The following is a 14,056-nucleotide window of genomic DNA, read 5'->3' on the forward strand; positions in this document are numbered from 1 at the left end:
TATCATGCTCTTAGACTCCCATTCTTTGAACACATCTCCTGATCAATAACTGTGCTGGAAGGATCTGTGTGCAGCCAGAGGACCAGGCTGAGGGAGCAGACACCCCCAGGAGCAGACAGAAGGGAGCCCCTCCTGCACTAGCTAGGGTGTGACTTTCCAAGAAGTTCTCTCCTTACAACCAAGACCCAAAGCAATTTGCTGCCGTGCTCCTCCTATCTCCCTGGCTGTCTTGGGCCACAGCAGATCATGTGGCCCAGCAGGAGCAGCCTGCCAAGCCAGCATTCCCCTGCAAGGTGTGTGTGTGTGTGTCCCAGGGCTCGCTCTGGAGCAGCTTCCAGGAGCTTCCACACACCCACTGCTGTGCCCAAACCCAGAGCAGGGCTTGGAGCTCAGCTTCCTCCAAAGGGATGCAGGGCACATCCTCTGGGCTGGGCACTGGTGTAGCCATAAGCAGGGAATCTGACATCTGGGAATTCACTACAGGAGTTCCTGCTCTGAGCTGAGGTGTGAACCCTGCTGCAGTACATCCATGGCATCCTGTAAGAGACCCCTTGTGGCCACCAATTTTCAGACAGGATTAATTTCTTTTCCATGCTGGATGATTAATTCTATTTTTAGCCACTACTTTGTGCAAATCCAAGCAGAGAAAGAGGATGCCTGTGTGTGACAGCAAGCAGAATTTGGTTCCATGTCAAAATAAGGACACTGAAAGAGGATTATATCTGCTAGAAGGAAGAAATACAGCATATGATACTGAATCCCCTAGGGAGACTGGCTTCTGAAATGAAGTTCCCAGTAATCTCATCTTAATTAAAACAAAATGAAATTTATGATATCTCATTTCCCTACCACTTTATTATTTAGGTGTCATTGTCAAAGACTCTGCAGAAATTGAGGAAGAGACAGCCGCTGCCCCAAGGAGTTTCCAGTCTGACTCGGGAAGAAGTAAACACTGAACAGCTCAGGAAAGAAAGTAAAGCCCTTGGCAATGAATAAATACCTTTGTGTTTTCACAAAGGTCATTCTCAGCTAAAGTGAGACGAATCAGGGAATGAAGATCCTGTCTTTACTGCTGTGGCACAGGGGAGAACAGAATACAAAAGGGAAGAGGTGAATGCAGAGGTGGATGAAGGGTTGAAGAGGGGCCATCAAGAAAAGAGAAAGCATGGATTTAAAAAACAAAATATAAAGGTGTAAGTGACCACTATCACCTCTAAGAGCAAAAAGTTTTCATCCAGTATAGAAAGAGAAGCAAAGAAAACATGGGCAACAAGTAGGAGATGTCCTGAATGAAGGCAGTGGACAAATCTGGGAACATTATTTTGGGCACACCTTGTCACAAAGTGCAGATATTTTTCCACTGTTATTGAAATAAAACTATAAAAACCCCATCGAAAATATTATAGAAAATTATATAAAGAAAAATGTCATGCTTTTTTTAAAAGAATGAGGATACAGCTGAGGAAACCCACTCATCTAAATAACTCCCAAGAAGTGCTAGGACACCACCCTTTCATTCTAGATATGGACACAGTCACATAACATAATTTAGCAAGTGATTTACTGGCTCTTATCATGAATGCTATTCATCTGCTAGATGCAACTCTGGTTTCTATTCATATTGTACAAAACCTCTAACACAACGTTTTTGGTTTTTTCTTTCTTTCTCTCATCTACTAATCTTATATGTTTCCAGAGTGAAATTACAATTTTTGAACTAAGCAGCAAATATATTTCCCTCTTAATTAACAAGCACCTACCCAACTTTCCTTGCAGCAACATCTCTTCCCCAAGGCTGAGGACAAGAAATCTGGGCTGATATTGTGATTCCCTTGGAAAGGGAGTATATAGACAAGTGAAGAAAACAAATTCTCCTTATTCCTCTCCAAAGAATCTCTTTCTAGCCAGCACTAAAGCCTCTTAGGAAAAACCCAAGATATTTCTTTCTCCCAACTGCACCCCCAACATTTTCAGAAGTCAAGAAAATGGTCTCATATTTATCCTGTATGTGATAATGATGATCTCCCTGTTGTGCCTTACTTGAACTTCTAGACTGTGTCCAATAAGTAAAAGGTGTTATCACTGAAGGAGCTCTCTCAGCACTACAAAACCATCTGCAGAAATTGATAGCTGATTTAAGTTTATTTATTGCACAAAAAAATAAAGTTTGAGTTCATCTTGCAAAAAGGGAAAGCAAATATGGCATAAGACCACAACCGCACCTTGAAATTTTCTGTTTTAAGCTTCCCTCCTGTCAAACATAAAAAATTTAATTTTATTTGGAGACTGTCTTCATCACATGGACCATGCAATCCATTATATGCTATGGTGATAAATGACAACATGTATGTAGTTCCCTGCCTTTTATGATCAGAAAATGGAGAATACCAGAAATTCTATTATTATAAAGATACAAAGCTGCACTGAAAGTGGAAGAGCCAAAACAGATTATGAAACAGGGGGCAGAGACCATAGATTATGTCCAGACAACAGTGACACTTCTTTTTTCACTGGCACAATCTGTTCTGAGCCTGGGTAGGGGAGGAAGAAAGATCATCTGGGAGCATGGTAGATGAGTTTTAAAACTCTCTGTCATTCTTTCATTCTTGGCTCTCTTCAGTCTCCTGCTCTTGGCATCCTCTGTTTTTCTTCTTATTGCACATAAAGGTTTGTTCTTAAACCAACAAACAAGTGCAAGTCTGGAAAAGATGCCTGTTGTATTTTTTTTTTTTTTTTTTTTCTGGGAAGAGCATGGGAGAGCTCAGCTGCTTCTGACTTCGAACTAAACTGACACCCCCTCACCCAGTGGATACCAGACAGTTCAGCGACCAGAGAAGAGCTCTCTTACTCTGTAAGTTAATATTAGGCAATGAAACTGCATATGCCATTAAAGTTCAAAGAAACTGATTACTCCTTTGATGTGTTGCCAAATTATTAGAATAATGACGCTATTTTTTTTCAAGTGTATTGGTGTGTCTCCTCAATTCTCTCTTTTTTAACCCCATGCTTTAATAACTGTTGAACTTCAGAAAGAAATGTGTTATTTTTCTTCAAAGGAGAGCTGGGCACAGTTTCAGGATGACTTCTTTTATATATAACATAAAGGACATTAGCCCCCTATTAGAGACAAAAAAAAGTCACTTTATTTTCCCCCTCAGGTGCTAGCCTCCTTTAGACTTGGAAAACAAACATTTTAAAATGCATGCTGTTAGTGGGCTGTGCAGCACTACACTGCTCTGTCAAAGTGAATATTGTGATAAATTATGTCAGTCTGTTCATACTTACAATCATCTTCCACTTCCTCATACCAAAGCATGTGAGCAGACATGAAATCTCTCCACAAAACAGAGGAAAAAGAAAACAACAGCAAAATGTTTCTTGGCAAAGTATATCCCAACTTTGCTGCTGCAGTAGGTTTGCTGAATTAGGCTGGTCCCTGCATAGCTCCAGCTGTGTCCCCGCAGGAGCCCCAGCAGCTCGGGGAGGAGAGGGCAGCAGTCCCCAGGGTGGGATGCTGGCACGGTGGGATGCTGGCACGGTGGGATGCTGGCAGGGTCTGCGTGTCCCGGGCAGGGAGAGGCAGGGATGGATCCTCACTCCCACCCAGCCGGCATGGTAACTAATGCCAGTGCTCTTTGGAGGCCCCGGAATGTTTCAAATTCCAGGACCTGCGCAGAAGCAATGCTCTCTGTGCTTCCCCCTCAAAACAAAGTTGATTTCCCATAATAGGACAGCCCATGCACTCGACATATAAGGCTCTGCTTCCAGGGTAGCATGTGCAATGGATTTAAATTATGTGTTGCAGCTTCCCAAGGAGCATTCAGGCTACAAAGCGAGGTGAAGATATTTACTGCTGCCTTGAGCAGCTCCCCGGAGAGCCCCATGAAACAAATTTGATTCCTTCCCAGCAAATGACCCCCAGCCCATCCTCAGACAGGTTCCTCCATTTTTGGGAGAGGAGCAGAAACCTCCCCCGACTTTTGGGATTTCAGCCTCCCTCCTGAGCAGGGGAAAAAATAAACAAACCCTAAAATAGTGTTGTCACCAAACTAAATGTGTAAATGCTAACACAAGTTGTGGTAAGTCAGTAGCTGCATAAGCAGGGGGAAAAAAAAAAAAAAGACTATTGACTTACAAGTGACCTTTTCCACTCCCAACAAAACCACGCAGTACTAATGCTGTGCAGGAGCTGCAGGGGAAGGACTGAAGCTGCCTGCCTGTTTCTCTTCCTAACAGTGGGAATATCCCTTCCCAAACTGGGATTTTGGAACTCCCAAATACCAAACAGGTGGGACCTGGGCTGATGCTCTCCCCCTGCACACAGTGCCAGGCCTCTTTAGTTTTAGGAAGGAAAAACAGGCACCCACACAGCACATGGGAAAACCATCCAAACCCAAATTTTTATAAGGCTGCTTTCTCCAGTAAGTACTGTGTATAGTATGTACAGCCTTTAGAGACAGGCCATATTAAATCATTTAAATGGTTTCATTTGAAAAGTCATTTGAAGAAATACTCTTATACTGATCATTCTTTTTTTAAATCTATCCTTAAAAACCTGAAAAGTGATATTTTTCAGTTTTAAAGCTTATTGTGTCTAGTCATGCTGATTACAAGTTTATAAGTAATTTCCTGGATTATACAGAAAAAATAAACACAAAAATGAAGTGTGTAATATAACCTTACAGCCACTGGCATTTTCTACACTGATAGTCAAATTAATACACTGAAGAACCTGGATGTACAGTACACGCCAAGAGACTCCTAAGGATTAATTTGCAGCCCACAGGAACTGCAAGTCATGAACTGATGTAGAAAATAATCTGAAGCAGAGCAGAGCACACTGTAACAGCAGCAGCATTTTGATTATTTGAGGGAGAAGGAGCTGAGAAAACCCAGGAAAGGAACTGCTTATTGTGCACATATTTTGTTTTAAAATACCTAAAGTGACCCTTAATAGCACATGCTGTCAATAACTAAGGCCCAGTAAATTATTTAAAGGCTACAAGTGAATGTTACCTTGAAGGAAAATGATAGTAGAACTGTGATCCTCCTGGCTTATCTTCATTTCAAGGTGACAACCTTTTCTCCAAAACTTTGCAGGTGCATAAGTCTGTTTCTAAATTTGATCACAGGGCCTTCATCTTGACAGAGACCTGTGGTCTGTTTTACACCCAGCTCTAGACACAATCCACAAAAATTCATGTGGATTATTCATCCTCTCTGACAATGGCTTTGGGACCATCAGAGCATACTTGGATCAGGCTTTGCAATAAATGCAGTGCTACTCAGCATTTTCTTCTAAAACATAGCCCAAAGAAGTGTCTAATGGAAATATTTACACCTTACATATTTAATAATCTTCCACATGCAGGAAATTGTATTTGCTTCTTCTCTATACTGAGGGAGTTCAAAACTCTGGGGGCCTCAAGAGAACACCTGCTTCATTCACAGAAGGGCAGAACCCTTCACCTACAATTTCCCTTCCTCCTATTGATGCTCCTCCAGTCAATTGGGAAAAAAAGTAAACATTTGTTAGGCCATAGAGAGAAATAACAAATGTGAGTGTTCAGATCTACTGGGTATGTTGGTTGGGTTTGGATTTCCAGGTTTGGTGGTAGTGCTTTTGGAGGACTGCAAAAAAACTGAGAAGCTCTTAAAAACTCAATACTATTTCCAGCAGCTATGAGTGCTGTGACTGCCTAACACTGAGAAATATCCAGGCTACTGAAGATGTTTTAAATGCATCTCCTAGTGCCTACTAACCAGCACTTACACTGCATGGATAGCCTGGAGCATTTTGACACATCAGGTTTTGTTATTTGCAGGGTCTTTTTGCTCTATATTCAACAACAGAGAGCAAGGCAAAGCTTCTCTGTAGCTTTATGTCAGATAGTTACTGTACACTCAATAAATACTGATGGTCAGAGACCACTGCCTCCCTCTCCCTTCCACGTGCTGCAGGTAGCAGGCTCTGACCTCAGAGATGAGACTACAGTGCCTGTGCTGCAAGACAGGAAAGGAGCAAGCTTCAAAGTCACAGAGAATTTTGGAATTGTAGAAAATCTGGAATGGTAAAGATGGGTATTTTTTTCAGTGATTGCTGTCAGCTTCAGTTTAATGTTGCCTTACTCTTCCACAACCAGTAATGGCTTAAATGAAAGAAAATTGTCATGGTCACAGAAATGGTTTGGGTGACTTTCAGTCACCCATTAACAAAGGTTTTACACAGAGGCTGTTTATTTCCCTGCTTGAGAAGGCCTTTCAAAGCCCAAGTATTGATAAACTTGAAAATATCTCCTTTCTAATGGCATGAGCGTGACAGTAATGCAGAGCTGGAGGAATTGCTGAGGAGCCAGCAGCTATCTGGAAACAAGGACAACAATAAACTGCCTGTTCAGAAACCATTCAGGGGATTGGGTTCAGAGCATGTCAGCATGACTGTAGAAAAGAAATGGATTCCAACATCCCAGCTTGGCAGCCACGTTTATTGGCTCAGTAAGCTAAACCAGGGGAAGGTTAAGAATTGGGGGTAATGGTCAAACCATGGGCTGGACATGGGAACCAAGTTCTCAGTTCTCTAACTCTTCTGTACCATAATAAAGGGCTGCATTAAAATTCAGGACTTTTCTGTCAGGGAGAAAAAAAGAGCACGGCTGGAAAATGATGTTTTTGGCATAATTGATATGGAAGGAGAGGTCCCCAATTCAATATAAATAAATCAAATAACTTCATGTTAGCAACATCCACAGAGCAGCAAATCTACCATCTCACTGTAATTTACTGGGGCACAAGCACCTAACAAACCCCCAACAAAGCAAAGCACACCATATTGCCATTTGTACCATCTATTTCCTTTCCTGTTAACAGATAAAACAAGAAAATAACAAATAGGTAGCATGCTGCACAGAACTGATTTACAAACCTCTTATGACTTTTTAAACATCCCTGTGGCACATGTTGTTTGCCAATACAACTCAACATCAGGCATAGTGCTTACAGCATAAACCTAAGACAGATGATATTTTGATTATAATTTCAGAAAGCATTTCAACCTTTATTCCACCCTGTTTTTAAATCACTGCCAATGCTGACCTAAAAAAAAATAAAAAAAATAAAAGCAGTCCAAGCCTGTTGCTCGGCTCAGCCATTAAGCTCATAACAAGATGTCTCTGTGCTCTTGCCAGTATTTGCAAATCTATCACATCTATCTGTGTGGGAAGAAGTACTGAGCTCCTGGGACTATGGGGCTGATGTGCAGGGAGAACTGGGATGGGATTCTTTCAAGCACTAATGTGCAGCGTGGGTTTTTTGCCCTGGTGGTATATTGGCTCTGATTCTTTTTATTATTCACTTCCTGTCATGAAAAAACAAAACAAACACAAACCACTTGCATGTCAGCATCTTTATCACAACAGAAGTAAACAGGCAGCTTCTGATTTTCCTGTGAAATTGACAAGGAAAAAAAAAGGAAAAAAGTCTTTCCAATGTGAGCCATTGAAGAATTTCTCTCTTTTGTTTCTTGGCCTATTTTAACTTCAAAAAGGAGCATATCATAGAGGATTTTAGTACAGGTTGCAAAGGGGTTCTTTTTCTTGTTTATTTGATCTGCAGACAAAAAATAAAAGACAAAAAAAACTTCAAAACAAAAAGCTTGCTCTTATCTCTGAAGGAAGTAGTAGCTTTTGGCTTCCAAAGTAAAATATATTAAAATAAATGTATACTCAGAAAATTTTCAGTCAATACAATGATAAAGACAAAGCTCTCTCATATGCAAGGTGTGTTAAAAGAATACATTTTATTTCTCTGTCATGAAACACTTCTGCTTGAGAGCACCTCTAGCATATGAACCAGCACATTGGCTCACTGCTGTTTGTGCTCTCCCCAGGAAAACTCTCTCCTTCCTGTCGTGGCCACTGGGAAATAGAGGTTTATCTCTTTTGCAGAGCATCTAGCAAATAGAAGGGTGGGCTTCTGGCTAGTTCAATATAAAAAGTAACTCTCAGAAAACAACCACTATCCATTCTGGAAAGCTTCAGCTAAAGAACAACCAATCCTTTCCACCTAGTGGATTTGTCTTTGGTGCAAGGTCCCAAGCAGATTTAGCAGAACAGCATGTCCACGCTTTATATATCTTTATTCTCAAACCCTGCCAATTCTCCAACTCTCAGAAACTTTCACCCCAGCAGAAATGAAATCAGCCCTTGCTGGGGTCATTTGGACCAGGCTTACATCAGAAGATATACTGAGCCATCCAAAGGAAAGTGTAAAAAAAGGATAGCAAATTATATTAAAAATATTAAAAGTACAAAGAAGAGAAGAGAAAGAAGATTTTAATTACAAAGTAGGAATGAAAGTAATAAAGAGGAATTAGAATTACTAATTTCTGTCTATAAAATGTTCATCTTAATTACTCCAAAGAGACTGATGTGACCAGAAGGGAGAGCATCTTATTAACTAGTATTTCTTTCTCTAAATTCAGGAATGTAACTCACTCCAATCACCACAACCATACCACATAACCTACAGAAAGGATCCTGAAAGTGATCTGAAAAGTGTCTGAGTACTTAAAACAGTCTCCTGCCCAAAACTGCCCTTGGTGGGGCAGGGGGGTGTCTTTCCCTGGCTTTGTTTTGTTGGTTCACCTTGGTTGTTTGTCCAGACCATGAAAGATCAAGGTCAGATTGTCCCTCTTGTCCCTATCTCCTCAGTGTCCAAAGTAAGAAATTCTGAGCCCACAGATCAGTAGTGAGACACAGCCCAGGAGGTGCCCCAGTTGGCAGAAAACTTCTAGGTGCAGTTATTTTCTCAGGGTGGGTCCAAAACACGTGAAATTCATCCAAATCTTATTCTCATTTCAGCTCACCCAAGGGGAGCCTGTATTTCAAGTCACCAAGGAAGTAATCCCAGACTCTACAATGCTTAAATGCAGCTGATTACAACTTGATTACTTGCATCACATCTAAATGGTGAAATATTAGCCAATTTTTATAAACACACAGATTTGCATAAATGTATGTCACAGAGAGAGCAAGTGAACTCACAGACAAGTAGTGGCAATAGTGATGTATGCATGTGCATATTTAATACTTCTTTTAAGAGGACCCGATTTTACAAAGTTGAAGACAAATATAAAACCTCATCAGTGAAAAGAAAAGTTAAACAGAGAAATGTGAACGATAATTGGAAGATGTTTGAAAACACTGTTTAGGCCTACATGTCATTGCTAAGAAAAGTTTCTCTGGCTGAAAACAAACAACTGCAAACAAAAACAAATTTAGTCTAGAAGGGAAGCAGGTATTTAAAAAACAAAAGCAAACACAATATGTAAGGAGCAGAGGAAAAAATGCCAAGCTGATTGCAAAGAATATCAATAGGAGGTAATTATGAATCAGAGTCAACAATCCATACGTACAAGAGACTTCACCCAGGTCTGCAGGGAAGCTGCACCAGCTCTGCCAAAGACAGCTCAAGGTCACTTTGCAGAGCAAATGTGCTGGCTGCTCACATAAACACAGATTTCTTTAGGGAAACACAACTGGAGCGCCAGCCGCCCACACTGTCCCTGTCACCCCATCTCGCACTCCCCTGGCTCTGCTCTGCTCCAGCCAACGTCTCAGCTGTGTCCAGCTTCACACAACACTTTATGAAAGCCACTGATAAACTGGAGAGCACTTAGAATCACAAACAGCCAAACAGGCGGTTTTCTCTGCAGAGAAAAGTGAGGGAACTTTACATATTTAGTCTGGAAGGAAAAGGCAAAGAAGTACCTAGCTGCTGCCTTTCAGCATCTAGACGTACAACACCCCATTATTTTTCATGTGTGCCAAGGAAAGGGACATAATTTGGGAGAAATCAACTTAGATTTGATATAAGGAGAAAATTCTAGGAGTAGCAAATTAGTTACACATATGAAAACATATACACACAGAGGTCATCAAAGACTTTTAAGTTGAAACTTGTAATGAAAACTAAAAAATTTTTCAAGGATAACAAAGTGCATTTTATCTATCTCAAGCCTTGCAGAAGAAGAAATCTAAATGCCTCTCATCTCTGTATTTCTGTAACTCCTAAGATTATATTATAGACTAGAAAATATGACCAGTCATACAGAGTTCAAGTTTGCATGCATCTCATACACAAAATAATTGTGTTGTGAAAGGAGAGCAGTCCAATGGATACAGGAATACACAGTGACAATCTGGAAACCTAAATTCTATTAACAGTTCTGCCAGTCACTCATTATTCAATTTCCCCTTTTTTTTTCCATTTCCCATATAGAAAACTACACTTACAAGCCAAACAAGTGGTGTTAGACTGCTTAATTATTGTTTGAGAGAGGTGACAAACTGTTTAAAGTACAGAACTATTAAGGGTCTGTGTTTTAATTACACTGATTTCATCCAAAGTCTCCCTGGATGACAATTGCTCAAAGCCTTAGTTACAGTGGCAAAAGACTGTCACATTAAATCTGGGAAGACTGGGCTATTATGACAGCAAATTATGATGACAAAATTCTGTTAGTTCAAGTCTAATGAAACATTACTGCACACACTAGGATGAATGTTAAATTATTTCTGTGCGGGTCTATATGCAGGTTAGTACATCAAGATGATGGCAAACTGAAGTTAATGCAAGCCTGCAGAGATGACATTACAAATGGCAAGATGATTGCAAAATGATGCTGCTGCAAGTGAACTGTGATTAAAAAATAGGTTTCTAAACACAAAAATGTGTTAAGGGAATGTAAAAATAAACCTACAGAAAATAAAACCAAAGACATTTTACTTAAAGCAAAAGACATACTGGATACAATTAGTGCTGCAGACCAATTCCCTGCCAAGCTGGCCAACATTGATTAGGAGGGCACAAAGCCAGGATGAGACTGCCTTACAAGTAACTGCCAATAAATTCTGAGTAATGGTATCACTAGGACATTTTTTTCCACTAAAAAGAGGTAATTGACTCTGTAGAAACATAAATAATTTTTGAAAAAGTGCTCAAGATTATTGTCCTATGAAAGAATCTGGTTTGATCAAGAAATTTCTTCGTAAATTTAATCATATTGATGTTTTTCTTTCTTGTATTCTGGCAGGGTTATTAGTACATGTCTAGAATTAGATTATTCATTAAGCCCTAAAGAAATTTGTCCACTCTCAGGTAAATTCAAATACATAGGATCCACAGCACTATAAGATTAAGGAGATTAAATATTTAATATGCACAGTGTTCATAATATTTTAATGTGATTAAATCAGTAACACCAAAGATCTGCTAGTATATTTCCTTAGAGCAATGTTTGATTATTACTTCTAACATGTGAAGAAAAAATAATTCAAAACCTGAAAAAATTCTTCACTTTCCTTTCTGCATTTTAAATCTTTCCTCCTTGCTATAATATTTCTATGTACTGGTAAATACAAGAGGTACACTTAATTTCTATTTAATAGCAGGTACTCTGTGTCTTTCCAAAAGACTGGTGTTTCTATCCATCTGTCTGACTATCTGTAGTGTTTTCCATCTTATTATCACCCAAAATATGTGGTACTCAGTTCCTGATAAATTACACTGGTGAACTGAAGTGCTTTGTTAAAATAACAGGCTTTGTCAAGTAGTTTAGGTAGTGCCTGACCTTTAGGTCTAAAGCAGGCATAATTTTAACCTATCTAGTAGAGAAGAAAATGAAAAATTCCCTATTCTTGAAAATGTATAAGTTTTAACTGGACAAATTACACATCCTATTCAGCAAAATAATAGAATGGCAAAATCTTACTAAAAATAAATAGATCTTAATGAGGTAATTTATTTCAGAGATAAGTGCAGAGTGACTCGTGCTTTTTTTCCAGATTTTTCTCAATAGCTCCACAGCTAATAAATTTGTACTTGGAGTACAGAAAAGGAGATCAAAATGATGGTTCAGGGCTCCAAGTGACTCTGATTATGGACTGAAATTTGTAGGAGCCATTATCACTGCATACATTACATTAAAATTCATGTAGCTTTTCTGGAGACACACATACATTCCACCTGAAGGCATGGACTTTTTAGAAGACTGGGAGATCACCACATCCAGCTACTCACTAATCTGTTTGATGGCATAGAACCTCAGCCAGCTGAAGTTACCTGTGATCTGAACAGAGCACTGGAATCACAGACTGAAGTAATAAAGGATGAACCATATCTTTGCTGATTTTAATCTTACTAAATACACTCATTCCAGTGAAGATATACACTCTGATGGCAATAAGATCTGTAAAATTTACTGAATTCAGTGGTGTTTTATAACACAGGAAAAGAACAGGTGATGGGAAAAATTACTAAAATTTTTTTAATCATTAATGATAAGCAACAGCATCAAAGTCACTTTATTATAATGACACAGAGAAGGTCCAGCTAAGGAGTTTGAAACCTAGAAAGTCTGTTCTCCAAGGAATTATTTCAGATCTGAATTGCTTAAAAATATTTCATTTCCTCAATGCACCAATTACAGGTTGATTGTTCTGAGTTTTTTTTAGTCTGTTAATTGCTTATGCAGCATGTATACAAATGCCAATCACATTAGACCTGTGGATTGACAAAAGTCCAATGAGATTGGGTGTTGTGGGTTAACAACTGCTTTCTTAAAAGCACTTCATGGAAGTTTAAAAATATAATTTAGATCAGAATTGACCAGCTAGGTTACTAATATGAGAAATATAATTTTTTTCAGTCTTCTCTGTTACAGATGCACTAACATGCAGCCTGAGTACCTATTTTCACAAGAGCAAAATGCACCTCTAACTATTTCTATGCAATAAGTCTTGGATGATGATATATTATCATTAGAGAAAGTAAGCTGAATTTAAAACCCTCTAAAATTCATCAGTCCATGGAAGATAGAGCAACTATCCCATATGGAGGACAACAGCAGCACAAGGATTCAAAGAAAGAGAACCAAGTACTGGTCACAACCTTTGCAGGCTCTATTACAGCTGCAGATTACTAAATTTATTCAATACAATTTTAGATGCTTCGTGGTAATTTGCCTGGCCTACACTCATTTCTTTTTAAAGGCACAGGTCTTCTATTAATCTTGGGTTAGAACCATCAGCCCCAGACAGAATTTCCAGTCACTGTGAAACATTTTAAATGGCTGGTGCATAAATACCTGATTTATTACCTACTAATGCAGCACATGTATGACTTCTTCTTTCCTTTCTAAAAACAGAAAAAAATATTTTAGATTGAAGTACTCTGTCACTCTTTAATCGTTCCAATTACTTATTTTCCCTGTTTGATAAATATATCCATACAAAACTCCTCAAAATTATATACTTGACCAGAATGCAGATGCATCAATGACTACCATTACAACTAAAAGAAATATTTTTAAGCCAAAATATACAACTCAACTTAAAATGATTTAATGATGGAAATACATGTTTCAAGTATAAAATTCATCAGAAAATGCACTAAGTACTTCAGCTACTATGTAAAACTGTTTCAACATCAGCTGGTTAAAAACTACCAAATGCAATGTCCATTTTTTAAAAACCTCTTCTGGAACTAAAACCCAGTATGTCTAATCATGGTATCAGTCTAATTCTCAGAAATTTCAATAAGAATAGAATTAACAGACTCAGATATGAGTTAATGGAGAAATGTATTTTACAGGGGCAATCACACATCTCTCTGGTAGGGCTCTTTGAAGGAGTCAGTGTGCACAGTCAAGGGAAACCTGGGTTATGCAATTTAAAGAATTCTCAATACTGCCTCATTAAAGAGCTTAGAGAAACAAAGTCATATGATAAGAGATCCCCTTTCACAAATGAAAATATTATTAAAACACAGAAGTGCCAAAGGCATTCAGCTTTCTCAAATGTGTATGTCACCAGATGTATCACAGCTCAGAGCCAGGACTGGTCAACAGATAAGGTACACTGATTATCATTACATGGATCTAAAAAAAGTAGGCAACTCTCAAGTTTCCTAATAGTGCTAAGGTGTTCAGGGAAATAAAAATGAAAGTTGGCTGCAGAGAGATGCAGAAGAGCCTCAGAGTGTCAACTGGGCAATAAAA

At 39.0% G+C, this 14,056-nt stretch overlaps 1 protein-coding gene across 3 annotated transcripts in view; it reads right to left on the reverse strand.

Moving 5' to 3' along the window:
- The window catches only part of DMD (dystrophin), a 1,135,346-nt gene that overhangs the window by 957,898 nt on the left and 163,392 nt on the right, over positions 1-14,056 (reverse strand). The window contains exon 1 of one of the 3 annotated variants that reach the window (XM_056512922.1): positions 3,286-3,656. The exons of 1 other annotated variant lie outside the window; for it this stretch is intronic. In XM_056512922.1, the coding sequence (XP_056368897.1) occupies positions 3,286-3,328 (43 nt within the window). In that variant the 5' untranslated portion in view covers positions 3,329-3,656. Of the gene's footprint in view, positions 1-3,285; positions 3,657-14,056 lie in introns of those variants that run through there. One more of the 3 variants, XM_056512842.1, reaches the window with a different exon arrangement.

This window comes from Oenanthe melanoleuca, chromosome 1 (genome assembly GCF_029582105.1).
Source record: "Oenanthe melanoleuca isolate GR-GAL-2019-014 chromosome 1, OMel1.0, whole genome shotgun sequence".
NCBI classification, from domain to species: domain Eukaryota; kingdom Metazoa; phylum Chordata; class Aves; order Passeriformes; family Muscicapidae; genus Oenanthe; species Oenanthe melanoleuca.